Source organism: Furipterus horrens, unplaced genomic scaffold, assembly GCF_987537825.1.
Source record: "Furipterus horrens unplaced genomic scaffold, mFurHor1.1.pri manual_scaffold_9, whole genome shotgun sequence".
NCBI lineage: Eukaryota > Metazoa > Chordata > Mammalia > Chiroptera > Furipteridae > Furipterus > Furipterus horrens.
Window position 1 is genome coordinate 86,065,631 of NW_028327179.1, and position 25,162 is coordinate 86,090,792.

Genomic DNA, 25,162 nt, shown 5'->3' on the forward strand with positions numbered 1-25,162 from the left:
GAAAAAAAACTAAGCAAACAATCAGAATAGGAACAGAATCATAGGTATGGGGTTATCAGCTGGGAGAGGGAATGAGGAGAAATGGGGAAATGATGCAGGAATTAGGAAGCATAATTTGTAGGTACAAAATAGGGGGAAATTAGGAATAATATAGGAAACGGTGAAGCCAAAGAACTTATATGTATGACCCATGGACACGAACTAAGGGAGGTGGGACTGCTGGAGGGAAGTGGGGTACTGGGCTGAGGGGTGCAAAGGGAAAAGAAATTGGGACAACTCTAACAGCATAATCAATAAAATAAACTTAAAAAAAAAAAAAAAGACTATAGAATTCCTTGAGTTATGAGACTCTTAACAAATAGCTTTGCAACTCACCCTAAATTTAATCTTCATCTTCACATATGTTATTATATATCTAAAAATGGCCAAATGTAAGAAGTTAAATTTGCCATGCAAATAGCTACACAAATATAACTTCTATACCAAAGTGACCAATAACTAAGATAAATGCACTGATACGTTACAATCAAATTTAAAATGAATTATTCCCTCCAGGAAGCAGAGCCTAATTCGCCTAGCCCCAGTGAGCGTTAACACAAAGGGGAAACTAGTAACTTTACAGTGGAGGAACCTGGCAAGCACCTTAGTCCAGTAAATCAAGGTTAACATAACCAATGCAGTCATGAGGGGGGCACAGTGGAATGCCTTCCAAAAACCCACAATGAATTTAGCCAAATTTTAATACCTCATTATTACAAGGTCTAATCATGGGTGTGTGTGGTGGGGGGGATCACATAAACTGAAATTGAGGAGCACGCCAAAATGTACCTGACCAGTACTCCAAAACAGTCAAGGTCATATAAAACAAGGGAAGAGTGGGAAACTGTCACAGACTAGGAAATACTGGGTTGGCCAAAAAGTTCCTGTTTTTTACCACATGATGGCTCTGGTAGTGCTTAGTTGTCTTTAACTTCATTTGAAACAATTTTGTTAAGACTGTATTGTGACAGCTGTCATATCAGCATGCATTTTTAAAAAATTGGTGAATTTTTGTAGCCATTTTAATATTGAAGATGGAAGAAACTACGCAACAGTTTCAGCATATTACGCTTTATTTCAAGACAGGTAAAAACACAACTGAAATGCTCAAAAGATTTGTGCAGTATAGGTAGAAGGTGCTGTAAATGATAGAACGTGTCAAAAGTGGTTTGCAGAGTTCCATGCTGGAGATTTCTCACTGGACCAAGCTCCATGGTCACGTAGACCAATTGAAGTTGATAGTGATCAAATCAAGACATTAATTGAGACCAATCAATGTTATACCACACGGGAGATAGCCAAAATACTCAAATATCGAAATCAATAGTTATTGATGAAAACGAAAAATGTCTCTTTTATTTTACAGAAAAAAACTAAACAAACTTTTTGGCCAACCCAATACTAAGGAATGAATCCTGGAGCAGAAAAGAACATTCTTGGAAAAGCTGGTGAAATCTGAACAAAGCCTAAAGTTTAGTTTATAGTAGTGTAACAATGCTGGTTTCTTACTTTTAACAAATATGCCATCATAATATAAAATGGTAACATAGATAATCTCTGTATTATCTTTACAACTTTTCTGTAAATCTAAAATAGTTTACCTTAAAAAAGTCAAAAGCTATCAAACATTAAGGTAGAAACAATAGAAAATTAAAAGAGCTGCTTACATCCCAAGTTTTCTTTCATAAAATTATTCCATCTTTTAAAAACTTAAGCATCTAAAGTTTTTATACGTGCTTAGCTGTGTAGACACTAATAATTAAAAATACTAAAACATGAAGCAAAACTGATCCACTGTAGGCACTCAGAGCTTAAATATCAATAAAAGTGTTGGCACCTAAATTTTCTGTAACAGATACATTTAAGATATATGGAGAGTATTAAAAGGCATAAAGGCAGACTATTTAAATGATTAAATAAATATTGAACTGTTTCAAACTCTGATGAGATCCTATCCTGGCTCTGGGCATATTCTTCTACTCAATTATACTCCCATTCCCTAATTTACCTTTTAAAAAACAAAATATAATTGAGATCATTAAATACATCAAGTTTTGAAAGGAACAGCATGCTGCCATTCTAGCCTGATAAAAAGTTTCTATGAATCAGGCACTCTCATGGAACTTATTTCATTTTTTAAACTGACAGGGCACACACAACTCAGACACCTCAAAAATACAAAACACAATATTAAAACCTAAGTCTTTTTAGTTTGACTTCATGGCTCATATTCATAAATAAAATTAACTGAGACATTCATTAGGCTATATTGTTTTAATTCTGTTTTTCACATAACAAATGTGACTACTAAGTAGCAAAACTGAATTTATAAAACTGATTTTTTTTTAAACTATTGCTATTCTAAGATAATATTTCTTTATTTTTAGAGAGAGGGGAAGGGAGGGAGAAAGAGTAAAGCGAGAAATATCAACGTATCTTGATTGTCTCTCGCACGCCCCCAACTGGGGGACCTGATCCACAATCCAGGTACATGCCCTGACTGGGAATCGAACCGGTGACCTTTCGGTTCACAGGCTGGCGCTCAGTCCACTGAGCCACACCAGCCAGGGCTAAAACTGATGTTTTTTTAACTGATTTTTATAAAAGCAGACTCCTTATTTCAACTTCAGCTGTTATTTCTTCTATCAATAAAAAAAGAAAGAATTACCAGAATTTACAGCCAAGCATCAGTATTTCTCAGACTATTACTTAAGGCCAAAAATAATATTGCCTAGGAAGAATACAATTATTAATTTCAACTCAAAGAACCCTTACATTCAGAAAGCAGCCATTGCTTCATAATATTTTATTATTTGCACTGTAAGTTTTCTCCATGTACAAAAAACATGCTAAGGTCTACATAAGATTCTAAAATTTTACTGTACATAATAAAAAGTGCCCTGGCTAGTGCAGCTCCGTGGATTGAGCACTGGCCTACAAACCAAAAAGCTGGAAGTTCGATTCCCAGTCAGGGCACATGCCTGGGTTGCAGGCCAGGTCCCCAGTTAGGGGTGTGTGAGAGGCAATTAATCTATGTTTCTCTCACACATTGCTGTTTCTCTCCCTCGCTTTCTCCCTCCCTCCCCTTCTCTCTGAAAATAAAGAAAATATTCAAAAAATAAAAAGTAAAAAACTGTTTTAAAATAATAATAAAATGTCATCAGAACTTCATCAGAGCTGACAAAACACTGTAAGAATGACACTTAAGAACCAGAACAGCCAAAACTAAGACTCAAATTACATTTTATCCAATTCATTTTAATGAGTAATAAACCCCAACTTAAAAAGCACCCAAGTCATATACTATTTTTTGATTCTATAAAATATAGAATTTCTATTTCCCATCAAGCAAATAAAAAATAAGACTTGTATCTCTGTCATTAAGATAATCCAGTTCAAAGGCTTGAATATATATAAATATACATATGCCCCCCCCCCTTAAAAAATAAAAATAGCACTAGCAGACACTGTATTTTGTTAGTCATTCTCTGAATTTTAAGATGCAGAGAGGCCAAAACTCAATCCTGGAAACAAGCCCCCAAAGGGACAGAAGGCTACTCCCATTTACCTTGCCTGAGGAGCACAAGAGGATGCCGATGCTCAGAGACAGAGACCTCTAGACCTCCTAGCTTGAGGACCTAAAGAAAACAGTTAGTTAGTAGCTTCTGAATCTCAAACACTGACCAGATTGTATACTACTAGCTTAGGAAAAAAACAAGGTCTTCAGAGGCAAGAAGAGACTAGTACCTCTCAAGAAAAAGAACACAAAATTCAGGAGCCAAGTTCCATTGTGCCCGACTCCACTAAAAGTTAAAGCAAATCTAAGACTCAGAAGATAAACAGCAAAGTTGTAAACTACTTTTTACATTTTCAGCATAAGTAAGTTTGAGTTTGATAAATAATTGCCAAACTGCACGAAGTGAAATAGGCCTAGAAAAAAGGACCTGGCTACACTACTACTTTTAATTAACCTTGAATGTAAGACAGCGAAAAGGATCTGGAAATACCTGCTCCCTAAAGGTTTACTTATGTACTGTGCTTTCCAACTAGTGAATTTAACTGTCTTGCTCAATTTCTAGAAATCAGTCAAAATATAAGCTAGGAACACTAATAGAAAACAGATATATACAAGGATACATTGAAATACTATATGACATGATATTATAATCTTCATGAGCCACCAAGAGTCTTCCTGATGTATCATGGTTTTTACATGTTATAAAATTCTTAGCTAAATCTCAAAGGCAAAGTCACATTAATTAAAGATAGAAAGAATCTAGTACCTAACTATTCTAATCCAAGAGCCTATAGAAAAAAAGATAAAAGCAAAAGGGTTCACAAGAGCATGAATGATTCTATACTTAAATATATATCATCTGATAATCAAAGACAGCATTCAGGAGTGCCATTCTTTACTGCCAGGAGAAATGGGCAGCAATCCAGATAATTAGACTAAAGAATACACTCAAAAGTCTACTTCCTCTCTGTCTTCCACCCATAAAACAAACCTGGCTTTTTAAAAAGTTTTTTTAATTTTTTAAATTTTTAATCCCTAAGGATACAAACGAACAGAGAGGCAAAATACAGGTTTTTTTCCCTCTATTATCAGGATGAACTGAATGAATTAGTTGGTAAATTTGTGTTTAATTATGTTGCCAAAATCGATGATCCTGCTATCAACCATATATTACGGTCTACATTTTAATATACTTACTTAAATATATTCTAAAGAAGCAACATTGAGATCAGCCACCAAGTTAAGATAAAGAACTAAAACTCTTTTTGTCAGAAAATACCACAAGGGCCCTGGCCAGGCAGCACGGTTGGTTAGAGCACTGTCTCGATACGCCAAGGTTGCAAGTCAGGGCACATACAAGAATCAACAAATGAGTGCATAAATAAGTGGGACAACAAATCAATGTTTCTCTCTCTCTCTCTCTCCACCCCTCAAATCAATTTTTAAAAAAGGTTAAAAAAAGAAAATGCCACAAGCATTTAAAATGCATTTCCAGCCCTGGCTGGTGTGGCTCAGTGGATTGAACGCTGGCCTGCGAACCAAAGGGTCACCGGTTCAATTCCCAGTCAGGGCACATGCCTGGGTTGCAGGTCAGGTCCACGGTTGGCGGTGCACGAAAGGCAACCACACACTGATGTTTCTCTCCCTCTCCTTCTCTGAAAATAAAAAATCTTTAAAAATAAATAAAAATGCATTTCCATTTGAATGCAAATATAACTTGTAATAAAAATCCAAAATATCCAAGACCTACATCCTGACACGATTTCATTGTAGGAGCCTTAGTTTGGATTAGTGATGACCAAGGACAGTAGTTCCCCCCATTAAGCACAGTTTCCATTTCCATGGTTTCAGTTACTCATGGTCAAAATTATTAAATGGAAAATTTTAGAAATAAACAACTTATAAGTTTTAAATTGTATGCCTTTCTGAGTAGTATGAAAAACAAAATCAAAGTCACGCTCCATCCCGCCCCAGGTGTGAATCATCCCTTTGTCCAGCGTATCCTTGCTGTACACATTACCTGCCTATTAGTCACTTAGCAGCCATCTTGGTTGTCAGGTTTACTGTCAAGGTACTGTAGTGCTTGGGTTCAAGTAACCCTTTTTTTACGTAAGAACGAATGGCCCCTAAGTACAAGAGTAGTGATGCCAGCAATTCAGATACACCAAAGAGACGGTGGTAAGGGTATGTATATACAGGCAAAAACATGTATGTAGGATCTGGGACCATCAGCAGTTTCGGGCATCCAGTAGAAGTCTTAAAACTTATGCCCTGCAGATAAGCAAGGGGGTGGGGGGTTATTGCACCAGTTGACAGTTGTGGAACCCTAAGGGCCATACATAAGTTACCATTTGTTAAGAATAATTTTTTTAAAAAGTTTCTTTCCTGTGGAGTAAAACAAAAAGGTTTATGTAGTTTCAAGCTTTGTTGCCAAGGAGATTTACTAATTTATTCACAGATTTATATAAATAATTAGCAAAAGAGTAAACATGCAATAGTCTACAAAACCATAAAACAATATATCCAACTATATAACACCATGTGGCCTCTTACGGACATGACTGTTAACAAATCAACCTACAGACAGACACTACAATGGAAATCTTTACCTGAATTTTTTAATTTTTTAAATTAATCAACCTTTCAGAAACTGTCTATGGAATATAAAGTCAACTGATTGAAAAGCAATATCCAGATAACCAGTTATACTGGCACCATTTAAACAAAACAACTAAATCTGAGTAGTAACCCAACTGTCTCTGAGGTAACACAAACCAGGCACATGCTGTATCTCATTTTCTATTTCTATTACTTCAACTAAGATTTTATAATCCAAGAAACCTTGAAGTGTACATGATAAAAACATGATACATAGAAAAAGAAACATTTTGCCTAACACTAAAAAGAAAATGCATAATTTGCAACATTAATAACAATTTCCCATGCAGGGAATATCTCTTACTTTTATACATAATGCCGCCCTGAAAGTGGTTCCAAGTTAGAAACCGGGAAGTTGAATAAAAAACATAAAAGATTCCATTCACAACTAAGTAATATTCTAAACCCCTAAATATGGTTCTTACAAGTGCTATAACCTAGGCATCTTTTGTGAGCTCAAGGACAGACCCATCCACTAGTCACACATTTCTTCCTAAGGATGACAGAGTCCAGTCAAGCCTCTCCCCTTCACATGGGTCTCCCACTTCTCCCCAACTTCTCTGCAGGGCAACATCAAAAGACCAGTAGCACCTCTTCAAACCATTACCTAATGCCCTAGAGACCCAAGAAACAGGTGATGACAAAAATGATCCTTCATCCCTTACAGGGATCTCTGCCACCTGGCTTTTGAGGGCTTGAGTTCTTCTAGCCATGGCAGTTACCACCATGAGCATCAGCCTGCAAACAATCAACCACCTTTCCCAGGCATCTGATGGGGTACAGGGACACCAACTACAATAATCATAGTACCTGCCCAGAAAAATATAACAATTCTTCTCTAATACAATACTATCATCAGTAAAAATTAAATTCAAGCTACCTATTAAAAAGTTAAACATAGCCCTGGCTAGTGTGGCTCAAAGGTTGAGCACTGGCCTGGGAACCAAAGGGTCACTGGGTTTAATTCCTGGTCAGGGTGCATGCCTGGGTTGCCGGGCACGTCTCCAGTTAGGGCCATGGTACCCATCGATGATAGATGTATCTCTCATACACTGATGTTTCTCTCCCTTCTTCCCTCCCTTCTCCTCTCTCTAGAAGTAAAAGCTTAAAAAAAAAGTTAAACCTAGCCCTGACTGGTGTGGCTCAGTAGACTGGGCGTCATCCTGCAAAGCAAAAGGTCGCTGGTTTGATTCCCGATCAGGGTACATGCCTGGGTTGCAGGTTCAGTCCCAGGTCAGGTGTGTATGAGAAGCATCTCACATCAATGTTTCTTCCTTTCTTTCTCCCTCCCTTCCTCTCTCTCTAAAAATAAATAAATAAATAAATAAATTTTAAAGTTAAACCTGTAACTACCAAAAGTGATTCAGATATTCCACTCCTATTTACCCAAGAGAAAAGAACGCATATGTCCATAACAGCTTTATTTGTAGTAACCCCAAACTGGAAATAACTCAAGTGTTCATAAAAAAGTAAATGCATAAATAAATTATTGTATAGCCATACAATAAAATATTACTCAGCAGTAAAAAGGGAAGAACTACATAGTAACAACATGGATGAATCTCAAAATACGGTAAAAGAATCCACACACAAAGAGTACATATTGCCCTGGTTGGTGTGGCTCAGTGGATTGGGTGTCCACCTGCAAGCCAAAGGGCCACCGGTCTGATTCCCAGTCAGAGCACATGCCTGAGTTGCAGGCCAGGTCCCCAGTTAGGGGTGCGCAAGAGGCAACCACACAATGACCCTTCTCTCCCTCTCTTTCTCCCTCCCTTCCTCTCTCTCTAAAAATAAATAAAATATTTAAAAAAAAAAACAAAAAGAGTATATATTGTATGATTCCATTTATATAAAATTCTAGAAAGTACCAAATAATTATAGTGACAGAAATCAGATCAATGGGTGATGGGAAGGAGAGAAAGACTACCTAAGAGCACAAGAAACTTTTAGGCAAGATGAATCTGCTCACTATCTTGATTATGGTGATGGGTTTTGTGGGTGATACTTACATCAAAACTTATCAAATTTAAATTGCACAATTATTTTATGTCAATTTTACCTCCATTAAAAAAAGAAACAGAAAAAAATTCAAGATACCAAAACTAATTCTATAGCTCTTGCCAGTCATTATCTATCTGCTACTGAATGTAATATATTTAATCCACCAACTTACAGTAGGCACTTTGAGAAGTACAAAAGAATCCCTAATAGGAGGATCATCATTTAAAAAAAAAAAAAAGGAAAGAAAAGTTTCAATAAAGAGATCAGAACTCATCTTTCATCACTATGCCAGGCTGACTGCTTTCGTGCTGAAATAACACCAACAAAAACAGAACAAAATAAAATGAAAGCCCACTAAATGTGGGTCTCAAGATTTTTAATTAAATATTTTAATTCAAATGTTTACATTCTTTGATCTAGAACCCCATTTCTGAAAAACAAACGATCCAGCAATACAAGGATAGCCTTATACACAAGAGGTTAACTTCAATCTTACTTATCACAGAGAAATGGCAAAGAATTAAACCGATAAATGACATCTTACATCAGCTATTCATTAGGTCTGATATTTTTTAACTGTGAAAAATAGTTGCACACACAGTATATTCAACAGGTTGAAAATATATCCTGGGAGGAAAAAAAAAGGCTAATGAGAAAAAAATCAAAAGGTTAACATTTAAGGACAATGATTACTAAATTGTGGTCCCTAGACCAACGGCATCATCATCTGAGCACTTGTTAGAATTCAGGTTCTCAGGCCACACTCTAGACTTCGTGAATGGAACAACTCCAGAGGTGGGACCCAGCAACCTGTTTTAATAAACCTCCACGTAATTGACAACCATTGCCCAAAGGATAGAATTATAGATAACTATTTTATTTCCCTTTTTGTAACCTACACTTTCCTCTATCTTAGCACTTATATAACCCAACTAAGTTTTTTCATTAAAGTATTTTACTAAAACATACACTGTAGGTCTACCGTTGAAAAGCTAGTGCACTATAAGCACTTTTGCAGGTCTGAATTGTATGGCTAAAAACCCAATGATTCTTGGAACCATTAAATCTGTTAAGAGTGACCAAGATACTAAATTATATACACTATATATAAATGCAGGTCAAGGTGCTGGGGAAATTGCACAACACTAGAAAACCAACAAATCCATAATTTTCTAACACATGTACACAACAGGGTATGGGACTTTAATGGGTCACATCTGCAAAAGATTTTTACCCCCAAAAGCTGAATTTTTAGGCTTGCATGTAATTTACTGAACTCTACTGCAGGAATTAGACGTTCTGAAGCTGTGAATGCTTACTCATGGAGGTTCCTGCTTAACCAAAGTAAGTACTCATGTTATATTTGTCACCAAAATCTAGGCAGAGAAGACAAATTCAGAACACTGGGGAGTTGCCAAAGCTTTAACTTGGAGCTTGAAAACCAGTAAACTGTTCTACCTTTCACCTCATCATCTCACTAAAAAAGGCCATAGGAAACAAAAGGCAAAACACAGGTTCCCAACTGACACTGGAACTGATGAAAACATTACATAACTGTCTACACTTTGAGCACAAATCAAAGAGTTAACAGAGATTACTAACGATAGAATAACTACTATTTTGATTAACAGCAGAATGCTAAAGTTGGTGTCAAAGGCTAATGACTACACATTTTAGTGTTTGTTTCCATTTTTTAACATCTATCCTTTAAATACATCCCATCAAATAAAATTCACATTTTAACCTTTCTATTTCTTGAAAAGTCAATTCTGAAAGTAAACACAAATTATTCAAAAAGGTGATATACTGACCTTTTTTAAAAATAATTGAGTAGTTACAGAAGCATCATGACAACCCACAATGAATTTTTCACTACTCAACCCCCAGCACCTAATATCAAACACGGCACCAAGGGGGTACTCAAACATCGGAGGGGATGAACTGTTATGGAGAGCTTCTGAACCCTCAACAGATACCCAGGATTCTGTAAGATTCACTAATGCTGTTAATGGAAGTACTATAACTCACTGCCCCTTTCTAGAACTCTGAAAGCCTTTGCAGAGGAAGCTTACATTCTACCATACTTTTGGGTCTCTGGAAGAGTCAGTTAAGAACACTTAAATCAGCAACATATCCTGTCTAAAGTCTGCACTCCCTCTAAAAAAGGGAATCTTTGAAAACTCTTGGTATTATAAAAGAAGTTCCAAAATCTCACACCAGTAACAAATACAGTGTATGCCAAGTCCCTGTTATTATCAGATCTACTTTTCTGATTTAACCTTGAACATTTCTTTCACTCTCCTTTTTACCCCTTGAAAATGCACTTGATCTTGGAACACCAGCACAAGGCCTCCCCAGCCCCTGCGCCTTTTGTATATAAACACACTCGGCCACACACTCTATCAGCTGTTTGGTAGCTCCACCCCTCCTCCTTTTCCGGGTAGTAACAGAGCAGCCAATGAGCTGCGAGGAGCTGTGCCTGCGGCCTTTCGCCTGCAAACGCTTTTCCAAAACAAGCAGCTCCAGCATTCAGCAGGGGCCACTGGTTCACAGATAAAAGGATCACCAGGCTGTGCAACAGGGTGAGACGAGTAACCCCCACCAACAAGGAAGCCCGTGTAATCTGAGCTGTTTGTTCCTCTACCAGGGAGAACTTAAACCGATATTCCTTTAGGGCAAATCACGCTTTAAGGTCACCAAAGTCCCAGTTCTCAGACAATCTAAATAATCAGCAGTTTCAGATGGAAACCTCAAAGGTTGCCAAGCTGGAAACAGCACAGTATTACTAATCTACCTGACTTTGAAGACAAATGGCCACACTATTCACAACCATTCCTCAGGATCTAGGCTAAGTGCAAGTTTCCTGGTTAGGACACACTTTTAACAGGGCCCAAAAGTCAATGTACATCAGCTTCTAGGCTCCTGGAGAGTTTGCACAACACTCAGCAAAGGATCAGAAGAGAAACAATGAATGAGTCAGAGTTTCAGAACATAATCACCCAGCAGATTATTAAGTGAATCGGTGCAAAACACTCACTCCCTGTTTAACTTGGGAGTCAGCTCTCCTCCGAACCCGTCACAAAAGAAATATCACTGACTCCCAACCACCAGTCAGTGTCTCCCAGCAAGGTGGTGGAAGGCAGTGGCCAGTTACTTACACATCCTCTTCTCTCCTTACCCCCATGCCACCTCTTTCCTACTATACAGGTTCCCTGCCAGGCTGTAAATCCTGGTAGCATAATTACACTCAGGAGACATCCCAAAATGGGCTCAAAAAGGAGACTGCAATGAAACCAGCCATCAGCCTCCACACCAAAGAAATCATCAAGGGACCCTAAGGGGCAAAAAGCAACTACATTCCTTCAGACCTTTTCTACTTCCTCTCCACCATCTTTCATTTTCAACCCCAGCCCTTTCTCACAATTGTACTCATCCATAGTGGGCTAGGGAATTTTTTCCCTTATATTCTTTGCTAGTTAGACCTTGCTCAAAAACTGTGGGCTCCATTTGGGCCTGCTAATGTGAATTCAACAGAGAAAGGAGGCCACAAAATCTCTCAACCCCACAACACACATGCACACACAAAAGGACGTAGGAAATTTCAACTTCCAAACTATGTTAACTCAGAAAATAACAAACACGAAACAAAGATAACCTCTGCTTTCTAAATCCCGAGACTGTTGTTCTCCTATCTGAGATCTACGATTTTAAAGCGCCTCTGCTTTCTTTTGTCAGAAAGGAGGAAGGTGGGGAAAGAACAGAAGGCCAATGCATCTTAGCCTTTCTTCATCTTCTACTAAAAATAAGCTATGAAATAAGCCTCTTGGGGGAAGAAAAAAAGAAAGACACCCTGCAGTTCTTTGTCTGTTTTCCTCTGCCTCTCCACCCCCCACCCCACCCCACCCCCAACTCCTAAATGCAGTAATCATTCTAGATGCCACAACTACTAAATGAACAAAAGGCACTGTATAGAAAAGACATCAGGTCAAGTTAGGCCTCACCCTTTATCCTCAATCTTCTAAAAATATATATGTATATAATTTGAGAATCTGACATTGATCAAAAACAGCTGGCATTCCCTCACCCACCCCCATCCTAATTAAACATTAGGTAGAAATTTGCATTAGGTGTGACAGTAACTCTGAATTCAAGATAAAAATATCTCAGATTCTGCCACCATGTCATTTCCTAGTTTCTAAACAAAAAATAAAACCCGAAACTGCTTTATGTAAAATGTACACACAGCCAGTTACAAGTTTTCCTGAAACCTTATGAAAAGCCAACATTACTGGTATCATTCACACATTTACAAAACTCAATCAGAGCCACAAACAGCTCATAAAGTCTCACTTATGCCTGGACATATGTTTGGTAAATAATATATACTTTGTCACTTGCTCCTCACTCTAATCTCCCCAAAATTCTAAATTTCAAACCCTAAAACTTAGAAGTCTATCTGTTCCTAATTTCTAGCCAAATTTTCCTAAATGAGGAGAAAAACACATTCTTATTCCTGGAAAGATTATGAAAAGAAAATCTCTTGCCCGGGGAACTTCCCTCCCATCCCCCGCTTCCAAACCAAATGCAAAAACTACTTGTTTAAAAACTTTATAGTGAATTCCATAACTGAGTGTTTAACAACAATCATCGATCTCTACAGAGGTAAAAGGTCCAATCAAAAACAGTAACAAATAAAAAAGAAGAGAGAAGGAATTCACCTGAAGAATCCAGGCAAACAACTTGAGTTATATAAACAAAACCCTGCAACAGGGGGAAATGGGGGGATGGGGGTGAGAGAAAGAGCAGCAGCAGACAGGACTTTTTAACTGTGTTTCACACAGTAACACTCCCCACCCGTTTCCCCCTCTCCCCAGCGATCAGTTGTTCAGAACACTGGGCTCATTTCCTCTCCCCACCACCCTCTAAATTACCCCCTCAAAAAAATTTCTCAGTTTGTCACAGGAACCTTCCCGAATTTCTCTAGTCGGTCATGAAATAATCAGTCTGGACTCCAACCAAAACCACTGCCTGAAGGACTCTTATCAGTTACAGCTTTCCCACTGCTACCTCCACAGTACATAAACTTGGGGGGGGGGGGGGTAGGAAAATAAAGAGTGTCGTTTGGCAATTATTCCCAAAGAACCTTATCTCCATAGAGGGAATTGGCTTGAGTGGCTAGGACAGGGGCTATTTTGTCAAGGAGATCGTCTTTCTCTCCCTCGCTCCAGCTGTCATATCCACAATATGGAGGGTGGCTTGCTGGAGGGCCTGGGGGTCCTCACCACATACAATCATGGGTAGGACAGGCTTTGTCAGCGGAAAGAAAACCAGTGGGGTTCTTCTAGGGACCGGAAAGCTGAACGGGGGTCCCTGACTTAAAACACTCAGAGCTCTTTATCATTTACAACAGGGGCACTGAGAAGACTACTCTCTTCCTAATATAGAAAGGAATTAGGGATAAAAGGAGGTCACTTGAGTTACCCCAGTTCAAGCAACACTGAGTGGAGGGAATGGAGGCATCTCAAGAACGGCAGAAAGGCTTCACTATCGGGAATTTCTATCTCCAGTTCCTAAATCAGACGCGAGCAAACAGGAAAGAGCGATCTTGAAGGTGGGCTTGGTGAGGAGGTAGCTGGTCTTGGCAAATATAAATAAATTTTAAAAAGGCTGTCTTGGGAGTCCAAGCGTCGTCGTGGAGGAAAGTCACGGGCACTGGGGTGGGGAGGTGGAGACCGGGGTGGGGGTGCAGGAAGAGCGAGGAAAAACGTACATTTCGGGGTGCTGGAAATAAAGGGGGAGCTGAAAGGGCTCTGCGCTCCTGGGAGGTGCCAAGGAGCCGCCGTAGGCACTGGGGGAAGGGAAGGGAAGGGAAGGGGAACCTCGGACAGTGGCCTGGAGTGCCCCAGGGCCCTTGCCTGGGTTTCGAGGGGTGCCCTGGGCATCCCCACACCGCCCCCCACCTACAGACCGAATTCCCCCCTCCACGAAGGATACAGCTTGACTACGTCCGTGTCCATCCGCCTCTTGCCCGGACTGGGGGATGACATGGTGTCGCCGCTGCCTCCCCGTCGCCTGCGCCGCCGCCGCCTCCCTTCCTTCCTCGGCCCGTCTGTCACGGGCCTCGGGCCCCGGCTCTGAGGAGCCCGCGGCCGCGCCGACTCCTCGGTGGAGGTGGCAACACCCCCGCGGTCCTGTCGGGTCCAGTCAGCCGCCGCCGCCGCCGCCCCCCGCAAGGGGGAACACCGGGCACTGTCCGGCCGAGTGGGGGTGGGGACCCCGCGGTGCCCGGCTCGGGTTGCCCCTCTCTGGCTGTAGGTTACTCGGCGGCCCGGCCCCGGCGCTACTCTGCGCCGCGCAACGCTCCCTCCTGCCTGCTCTAGCTCTACAGTCGGCTCGCCTGCTCACCCCCTCGCCGACTCCCTAGCAGCCTCCACGACCAGCGGACGATTCCAGCTAAGTCGGCCTCTCTACCACAGCCTCGCTCTAGGCGCCGTGACGTCACCTCTGTGACGTCATCGGTGGGGGCGGGTCCAGCAGGCGAAAGGGGTGGACACCGCCGCCGTGGCGTGGCTTTCCCTGGGCATTTTGGGAGATGTAGTTCCTCTTTCTCCTGCCTTCACAGTCCTCTGTCCCCTCCCCCTACTGACCGATACACTTAATCGCCCAACTGCCAGTGTCGTTATCATCATCGTAAACGATAATAGTAAATAATGGAAATAATACATTCATGTGTTTTAGGGTAGTGAAACTCTCACAAACACTATTAAAAAAGGGCTGTTTATTTGATTTGAGGAGGCCAAGGTGGCAATTACTCAGGTACCAAATCTGGAAAATTCCCACACCAGCAGGTTATCTGCACTCTGCTCCCTCCTTGGAGGGAGAGAATTTGTTTGCAGCGATTGTAGACTATAGCAAGGCTTCCTCAGAGCTTCCAAACCAGAGTTCATTAACCTCCATGTGTATCCGGCAACTGTTTCAAAGATTAGAGTTGAGGCAACAAGGTGACAAGACCAAAAAGAATGTAGTACTCATATCCTTACTCTATAGAATATGAAATAATTTTACAAAGTGAATGACTTACAGAAGTAGAAACAACCCTGGCTGGTGTAGCTCCGTGGGTTGAGTGCTGGCCTGCAAACTGGAAGGTCGCATGTTCGATTCCCAGTCAGAATACATGCCTGGGTTGTGGACCAGGTTGATGTTTCTCTCCCTCTCTTTCTCCCTCCCTTCCCCTTGCTCTAAAAAGAAAATAAATATATAAAATATATATTTTTTAAAAGCAGAAACACCTTCAATATGCTGTAGTTCAGGACAAAGATCATCTGTTCTCCAAACTCCTATACCAACCCTATATACTCTGTCATTCATTCAATAAATATTTATTGAGCACCTACTGTGTGCTAATCACTCTGCTGGACATAAGAATATCATGGTAAACAAAGAATGACTAAGTTTACACAGCCCTCCCAATGTAGTCTGTGGACCTAGTGTCAGCATCACCTGGGAACTCGTTAGAAATGCAGGCTAGAGCTTCACCGCAGACCTATTGAATTAGAATGTGCAGTTTAACAAGGTCCCCAGATGATTTCTATGCTCAGTGAAGTTTAGGAGACACTGCTCAATAAGCCACTCCAAACAAAAGTGATAAGGAACCCAGGAGTCAACCAGGCAAAGGGGGCAGGAAAGAGTGTTCTAGGCATCTCTCTATAAATATATCACTTTTTCACTGTCATCACTTTTCAAAATTTTTTATCTACAAATCCACCTGTATTTTGTCAACCTCCCATCCACACGCACACACACCTGAGGCAGCATCAAGCAGTTAAAGTTGAAAGTGGTTTGCTCCTATCATTACATCCCTCAAAAATACTGGCTAATTTGTGTATGTGTGCTAAATACACATAACATAAAATTTGCCATTTTAACCATTTTGAAGTGTACAGTTTAGTGATATTAAACACATTCACTGTGTTGTATAATCGTCACTACTATCGATTTCCAGAACTTTTTCATCATCCCCAAACAGAAACTCTGTACCCATTCATTCCCCATACCCTCAGCCCCTAGCAAGCTCTACTCTACTTTCTGAAAAAGATTGGCTATTTTAATTGCTTCTAAAATGGGTGCATTATTCATTCCTACTTCACATAGCAATTCTATCAGAAGGAGTACATGCCTGAATACAGGGATTTCTAATCGTCTTTGTATGGCCACTTTGTTAAACGAAAATAAGAATGGAGAAGGAAATTGTTCCTGACTGTGTCTCTTCTTGGTTCTTCCGACTCCTATTGCTGCTACCTCCTCTCCCAACAGGGCTGCTCACTGTCCTTCACCTGAGTAACTCCCACTCCTGTGCTGAAACAGTGCTTTGCAAGCTTTGGTGTACTTCTGAATCACCTGGGGAGCTTATTATATTCACAGGTGTCCAGGCCCCCACCCCAGTGGATTATGATTCAGAAGGTCTAGGTAAGGCTTGGACGTCCATGTCTTTAACAAGCTCCCCAGATGATTCTGATGCCGGCCAAAGTTTGAGAACCATTGCTCGAAGATTCCAATAGGCATCAGCACTTCTTAAACACCTGCCTGACTCCTCAAGGTGGGTCCTGTGCTTCCATAATGTCCTATGCAAATAAGGATGTTTCCGACCCACCTGAGAGCAAGATGGCATGCTTAGACGAACCAAAGGTGTTTCCAGAACAGAAAGAACTGGTCAAGGATGAGACACTGAGAAAGAATGGCATGGGGTGGATCTAGAAATTTTCCCTGGTGCTTTAGTCTTCACAGATGCTATGCTGCTGTGATTTAAGTACCAGGCAAAACTAATCAAAGAAGTGTTTAGTTGAAGAAACTTGCTCTGGACAACACTGGGGAAGGTAGGGCTGCTCTACCTAGAAATGCAATGGAGACTTAGCCCTCTGAGCAATCAATGAAAAGGAATCACCCTTCCTAATGTTGTCTAGTAAGTATCATAGCTCTGGGTTACTTAGGCCAAACCTGCCCCTCCCTAGCTCCTAATTATGCCTCAGTTAATTGCATATATCCTCCTGCAGCCTCAATTTTCTCATCTGTAAAATGTGGCTCATAACCTGAGTGGGCTGTTGGAGGAAATGGAAAAGATGAATGGGAAAGCCCCTTGTAAACTATAAACTGCTTTTCATAAAGTTAACGTGAAGTGTTCGTTACAAGGTGTAAAAATAATATTGGTGGCAACATTATTGTATCATTAATATCAACCTCACCCCCCACCCTTGCCCCACTCCTTATGCACTGTGTATCACTTAAGGAAAAGGGCATTTACTTTTGGGAGCGGGTATTTTTTCAAAGATGTCATGGAGTCAGTTTCTTCTCTTTGTGGTGAAGATACGTTCACATTTTAATGATCTACCTTTCCTCTCTGGGCTTTCTGCCATTTGCTCCTTCATAAATCCATCCTCCCTCTTCTGACTTCCTCCCCCGGCCTCTGTTGCAACCTCGCCTCCTCTTCTTCCCAGAGCATGAGGACTCCTGAAACCTGCCTTTGACCAGGTAGGTTCAAGAGGTGTCTCCAAATGGTGCCGAAGAGCAGCCCTGGTTTTACTTATTATTGGCTTCTGAAACCTGGAGCTTATCTCGAGCAGAGTAAATTGGAGCTCACCTTTTTTTTCCCCAATGTTCAGCCGTTCTGAATGTCAATAATTTACTCTTAAGACAACACTGGGGCCTGGGAGTGTCTGTTCATAAGTGTCCGCACACGGCAGCACGCTGGCATGAGCCGTGTTCTTCCTTATCAGTAACAGCCAGGGGCTCGGGGAGGACGCAGCTGTCCGACCCTGCCTGACTCACCAGTGTTGCAATCTGTTTATCTCTCTCCCCAGTGCAGGGCCATGCTTGACCAGCAGAGCCTCCCATGTCAGGAGCAGCTTCTCAAAGGCACGAAAATAAGTTTGGAGAGAATGTGATGCTTTGAGCAAGACACTAAGAGGGTGTGAGATGAAATCAGTCATTTGGTGGAGTGAGTGGAAGAGCCCAGCCCAGAAGCTGCGCTATCTCTGAAGGTACCTGTTAATCCAACTGCACTAAAACCAAAGTAAATTTATCACTGTCCCCACCCAATGTGAAAGTCTCCCATTTGATTCCATTTGACCATTTCTAGTGGGAAATAGGTTCATCTCAGGGGCCGTTCTTGGAATCTAAGATCATGGGTACAGAGACCCCTCTGAGAGTGATAACATAAGCCGTTTCCTTGCTGCTATGGGAAATAAGCTTAAAATGCACTTCAAGTTATCTCCATAGAACCCGGTTACAATCTGTCCCCACAGAAGCAGTCACTGGGAGCCCAGAAACATGCAGGCCATGCAACAGCAAGGATGCCAAGATTTCATCTCCTGCTTCATTGTTATTCCCACTGTCTTTGCTATCTCAGCAACATGCTCCCAAGGCAGACACCAACCCCCAAAGCAGCGTAATTCAGTGAGAGCTCAACACTTTGAGACAGAGGACTCCTTCCAGTCCCAGATCTGCTACCTATTATTGATATACAGGCTAACCTCAGAGATATTGTGAGTTCAGTTCCAGACCACCGCAATAAAGTGAGGATCACGATAAAGCAAGTTGTAATCTTTTCGTTGGTGGAGGGTCTTGCCTTTAATTTGTAAAAAAGAAAAGAAAAAGAAAAAAAAGCTACATCTGTGATGCTCAATTAAGTGAAGCGCAATAAAATGAGGCATGCCTGGAATTTGGCCAGGTAACCTAACCTTTGTGCCTCAGTTTACTCATCTGTAAGATAAGATGATAGCACCTACACTACCTTTGCCTAGAGCAAATAAAAGAGATGTTTGAAACCTCCAAAGTGCTAGTCATGTGTAAGATATTATCACATCCCCCCTACACACACACACGTGTCTACACACACACACAACTTACTTTCCAATGCCAAGGTTCAAGGAAGGAAAAAAACTGGAAATCATTCACACTTACATCCAGCAGCCCTCACCTGGGCCAACTCCCCTGTTTGGCACCCTTGTTTTGCCAGTATGGCCACCTGTGTTTCTTTAGCTGCTTCCTTGTCTCCCTGATCAGGAAATGCTGGAAGCCCCAGGCTCAGTCCCTCAGGCCTCTGTTCTTCTTTATGTACATTTAACTCCTGGGCGACCTCATCCAGTCTCAGAGCTTAAACTGCCACCTGTACTCTGATTCCCTAACGTACCTTTCTGACTGGGGCCTTGCCCCTGAACTCCAAACGCACGCATACTGCTGCCTATTAGATGTTTTCTCATGTCCAAAAACAAATTTCTGCCCTGGTGGGGTAGTTCAGTTTGCTAGAGCATCATCCCAATACATTCTCCAAGGTTGCTGGTTCAATCCTTGGCCAGGGCACATAACAAAAATCAACCAATGAATACATAAATAAGTGAAACAACAAATTGATCTCTCTCTCTCTCTCTCTCTCTCTCTCTCTCTCTCTCAAATCAATAAATAAAAATTAAAAACAACCACAAAAACTCCTGACACCTACTTCACCTCTTTCTCACATAGGTTTTTTAAAAAAATTCTCACCCAAGGACACTTTTTCATTGGTTTCTGTTTACAAGACAATGCTCCAACCAAGACATACTGACCGAGGCTCCTCCTCACATAGTTTTACCCATCTCAGTAAATAACAACTATTAAGTTGAAACATATGAAATTGCTATTTTAAAAATTAAGAACAGTCAAATATGTCAACTTCGTTCAGTTCAACCCAGGACATTTTTCCAGCTGCTCAGGCCAAAAGCCTGGGACTATGATCCTTGACCCCTCTCCTTCTCTAATACTCTATATCTAATAAATCAGGAAATCCTGTTGCCTCTACTATTAAATATATCCAAAGTCTTTATCTCATCACATCTACCAAGCTATCATCATTACTACAATTGCTTTCCAACAGACCTCCTCTCTTCAACCCTTGAATTCACTCAGATAGAGGCCAATGATCCTTTTAAACCTTAAATCTGATCTTGTCTCCCCACTGTTCAAAACCCTCCAAGGACTTCACATTTCACTCCATGTCAAAGCCAAAGTCATCACAGGCTTCCCAGGTCTTATAGGAACTGATCCTACCCTATTCCCGCACTGTTTTCTAGCCACACCGGCCTTCTTACTGTTCCTCAAACACACCAAGCATGTTCCTGCCCCAGTGCTTTTGCACTTGCCACTCTCTCAGCCTAAAACAGAAATGTCACCTTCTCCATAGAGCCTTACCAGCCCCTCCTCTTCTGCTTCCCTGTTTAACTTCTCTCCCTAGGACTTATCACCATCTCAGTTACTACATAGTGTATTTTCCTTAGCTATGTGTTTGTGTTTTCTCTCCACCAGAATGTAAGCTCTACAAAAATAGGGATTTCATCTGTTTCATTTACTGCTGTACTTGTACAACCACCAATGCCTAGAACAGCATGTGGGGCACAGTAAGTGCTCACATAGTGAATGAATAAAAGGAAGAGAGTAAGACTCTAGCTGAAAAGGCAACAAAAGATTAACAGCTTATAGCAGTCCCCAATGATCTCTATAGGGTGGTGGGAACACCTTCTCTATGCCAGGCACTCACTGTACCAAGATGTGTTCCTTATAACCTAACACCCTAGCAGGATGGATGTCATTTTGCCACTTTGATGGGTGAAGAACCTTAAGTTCAAAGAAGTTAAGTCACTTGCTCGAGGTCCCATGGCCAGGAAATGGCAGCGTCGGTATTCAAATCCAGGTCCCCATCTTCAAAGCCACGCCACTTGTATTCCGCTGTGCCGCCCTGTTTGTTGATGCAAATGAAAAACTTAATTTGTTCACATTGATGATCTCATGATTGGAAAGGCCCAACCTAAATCTCACCTCCTTCATAACCTGAAGACTTCCAGGCTGTTCTAAACCAAATTAACGTTCCTGTGACCAAGAGAAGTCTGCGCCTCCTCTGCAGGGTTCGCCATCTCGGCAAATGGCGCCAGCATTTGGCCAGCTGCTCAGACTATCCTCAGAGTCTCCCTGGACTTTATTTTTTCTCACCCTCACATCCAGTTCACCCGCAAACTCCATGAGGACTCCCTTCTCCCCATGTCTACCCCACCCGAGACTCCACCCCCACTGCACTAAATAAATCCATGTATTGGCCTCTTTGCTTGCATTCTTGCCCACCATGACCCCATCTCACAGTCTACTCTCTATCCAGGAGCCAGACAGATGTCTCAAAATATAGTGCAGCCCAAGTCACTCCCCACTCACAGTTCTTCACTGGGTCGTCCTTGCACTGAGACTAAAATCTCCCTCCTGTGGCCTCTGGGGGGCTGTGTAATCCCCGAGTTCCTTTCCACTTCTGGGCCTCTGAGCTCTGGAATGCCCTTTCAGTAGGTTCCCCATGGCAAACTCCCTGCTTTCTGCACTCAGACCTTTATTCAAATGCCCTATCTTCAAAGAGACCTTCCCTGACCACCCCGTTTTCAAAGGTACGCACACCACTTACGTATATCTCCATAGCTCGATGTAGTTGTTTAGATTGTAATTTTATTATTAATTTCTATTTTATAACAGGACATGGTTAAATATGCTGAAAAACTGAGGGCATAGTACAATGGCCACCCAAATAACCACCATCCAGATTTAACAATTGTTAACATTTTGCCATTTCTGCATTACCTGCATGTAGGCATGTGTGTGTATGAATATTTTTTCCCCCTAAACCATTTGAAAATAACCTTCAGACATCATGATATTTCAGTCCTATATACTTCAGCATACATATCCTACAAATAAGGACATTTTCCTTTATAACCATATCATTATCACACATAACAAAATGAGTAATGATTCCCTAATACCTAATTTCCGATCCATAAGCACATGTTCCTTCTGCCCCCTCCAGAATCCATTGAGGATTCACATAATGTATTTTGACTTTATTTCTTTAGTGCTTTTGGGTCTCGGCCCTCCTGTACCTCCTCCCTCACCCCTACTCCCAGCTCTGTACTATGTACACAATAGGCAGTTCATAAATGATTGATAACGACTAACTGAAAAGTTCTATTCCTCCATACAAAAACTTGTTCACAAATATTTATAAGCAGCATTATTAATAATACCAAGAAGTAACTGAAAGGTTGTAGGTTCGATTCCTGGTCAGGGCACATACCTAGGTTGTGGGTTCAATCTCAGGTCTAGGCATCCCAGCATGTATGGGAGTCAACCAATTGATGCTTCTCTCACCCTTTCTCTCTCTCTAAAAGCAGTGAAAAGTGTCCTCAGGTGAGGATTAAAAATAAAATAAAATAATAAAATAAAATAAAACCAAGAAGTGGAAACAACTCAAACGTCTATCAGCTGATGAACAGGTAAACAAGATGTGATATAGCCATACAATGGAATATTATTCAGCAATTAAAAGAAATGAAATACTCATACATCCTACACCAAGGACGAACCTTGGAAATATTATGCAGTCACAAAAGAAATAATTTCTTTTATATCAAATGTCCAGAAAAGGCCTATCTATAGAGACAGACAGTAGATTGGTACTATTGTCTAACTGGGAGGAATAGAAAGCATGAAGGTGGAAGGTGACTACTAAAGGATGCAGGGTTTTGTTTTTTGTATTTTTTTAAATATATTCATTGATTTGAGAGAGAGAGAGAGGGAGAAAGAGAGAAACACTGATGGGAGAGAGAAACATCAATTGGCTGCCTCCCATATGTGCTCTAACCGAAGATCGAACCTACAACCTAAGCAGGTGCCCTGGCTGGGAATTGAACGCCCAACCTTTTGGTGTATGGGATGATGCTGCAACCAACTGAAACACACCAGCCAGGGCTGCAGGGTTTCTTTTTGAGTGGATGAAAATGTCCTAAAATGGATTGTGGTGGGTGATTGTAGAACCCTGTAAATATACTAAAACACCATTGAATTATACACTTTGAATTATATATGTGAATTATAGCTCAATAAAGACATTATTTTTTAAAAAGTTCTAAGCTTCCTTGTTGCTCCAGATCACAGCAAATGTTTGCCAAATATCCTCTTTTGTCCTCTCCCAGCTTCTCCCCTCCCCAGTTTCCTCCTCCGCTTTGAATACCAGCAGAGGTGCTGAGGAGTGGAGAGGAGGGAGCTTCACCTGCTTTAGTGAAAGGCTCTTTATCTTCCAGTCTGCTGACTGAGAAGAAACACAACTTCCCTTTCCACTAAATGTACTCCTTTTCCTTTCTAGGACGGAGACCCCTTTTGTCCCCCCAAATGTGGAGCTAGCCCTGTCTGCCAGCCTGCAAGGCCATTGCAGGTCAAGTTCCCCTTCAAGGGCAAACACAGATGTCCATCTCAGAACAATCCAGGGAGTCCAGGGCAACCTTGCCAGGTTCCATGTGTACAGGGAGCACTTCTATTTTGTGGGTATGGCGTGGTTGGAGTGGCTACCTGTTTCCGGTCCAGCGTCCCCACTGCACTGAGAGTAGGAATTGTCTTACTCATCTTTGTATTTGCCTAAAACAGACTTAAAAGGTAGAATGTGTGGGCTAGGCTCTCTGGGAAAGAATGGGGAAGCTCCAGCCGTGAGGGAGGCAGCTTCAAAATCTGGGGTCCTGAATCCCAATCCCAACTGCCACAGGGTACCTGGGGGATTCATCTGCTCATACCTGATAGGCTGTGGGGGAAACTGGCTAATAGTAGGAAGGTTACACTTAGGAGAATGTACATCGAATCCAGAACATGAAACATTTTTAAGTGTGAAAAGAATTAAGCAAACTTTTCTTATTCTTCTCAATGCCAACCAGGTCTCTTTTGCTAATTTTGCCAGAGCAGAAATGGAGTTGCATTACGGAAAAGTGAGATGTATGAATTTATTCAGTTGATCAAAGAAAAAGAAAGCTAAAGTAAGAAACTCGGACTCCTGGTTCCTTTTCTTTCCTAAATTTCCCTCCTCTGATTTTATCCCAATGTCTCAAGAAGCAGTTTGGTTTTATTCAGGGTACACTGGCTACCTTGGCCTTACTCCAGTGGTCACATAGCAAAGGGTCCAGGAAAAGTGCTCTCAGCTGACTGGCCTGTGATCACTGGCGGGGGAAGGGAGAGGATTGTTATCAAACTGCAATGATTGGTTTAATCCAATCACCTCATTTTTGGTTAGAAATAACCATTTTGCAATATATACATATATCAAATCACTATGTTGTACATCTGAAACTAATATTATGTTATATTCCAATTATATCTCAATAAAAAGTCGTCGGCAGCCGTCCGTCTCGAGACACGATGGCGTAGCTTCTTGAGAGTCTATCTGCACCGCCGAGAATGGCTGTGCAGTTCGACTCGGGAGTGACAATCCCTGCCGCACTTGTTACAGGTGAAGGCAGATGGCTGTTGTTGCTGCTGTTGACGCTGCTTCCGCCTCGATCTTTTCTGGGCCGCCTCCTCGTTGCACGCAGCCTCTGCACGTGATGTACCTTGCCTGACCGCGAGCCTCCAGGCTAGGCGGTTGTCTGCTTGAACTTCCCATGTGTTGAGATTGATGGAGCATTGTGTCATGTCCTTTTTGCAGATGTCTTTGAACCGCAGTTTTGGGCGCCCTGTCATCCTCTGGCCTTCTGCTAGCTCGCCGTAGAGGAGGTCTTTGGGGATACGGCCTGCATCCATTCTTTTGACATGGCCGAGCCACCTGAGGCGTCTCTCACTAAGAACTGCATGCAAACTGCTCATGTTGGCTCGCTTCAGCACCTCGGTGTTGGGGACCTTATCCTGCCAGGCGACATGCAGGACGCGTCGCAGGCACCTCATGTGGAAGCTGTTGAGTTTCCTTTCGTGCCTTGCGTAGGTGGTCCACGTCTCGCTGCCATAGAGGAGAGTGCTGAGTACGCAGGCTTGGTAGATGCGCAGTCTGGTTTTCTCAGTGAGGCTGGAATTGTTCCACGCTCGCCGGTTCAGTTTGGCCATAACTGTGGCTGCCCTGGCGATTCTCCGATT

The 25,162-nt window shown here is 41.7% G+C and overlaps 1 protein-coding gene and 1 long non-coding RNA gene across 3 annotated transcripts in view; one reads left to right on the forward strand and one right to left on the reverse strand.

Moving 5' to 3' along the window:
- UBE2H (ubiquitin conjugating enzyme E2 H) overlaps positions 1-14,726 on the reverse strand; it is a 103,667-nt gene extending 88,941 nt beyond the window's left edge. For both annotated transcript variants that reach the window (XM_090287514.1, XM_090287513.1), the window contains exon 1: positions 14,210-14,726. In XM_090287514.1, coding sequence (XP_090143640.1) covers positions 14,210-14,262 — 53 coding nt within the window. In that variant the 5' untranslated portion in view covers positions 14,263-14,726. The remainder of the gene's footprint in view (positions 1-14,209) is intronic.
- A 2,969-nt stretch (positions 14,727-17,695) lies between these two features.
- On the forward strand, positions 17,696-18,750 carry LOC150002119 (uncharacterized). Its single transcript, XR_016512969.1, has 3 exons — positions 17,696-17,740; positions 18,070-18,249; positions 18,514-18,750. It is a non-coding gene; the product is annotated as an uncharacterized LOC150002119 (long non-coding RNA).
- Positions 18,751-25,162: the final 6,412 nt, after the last annotated feature.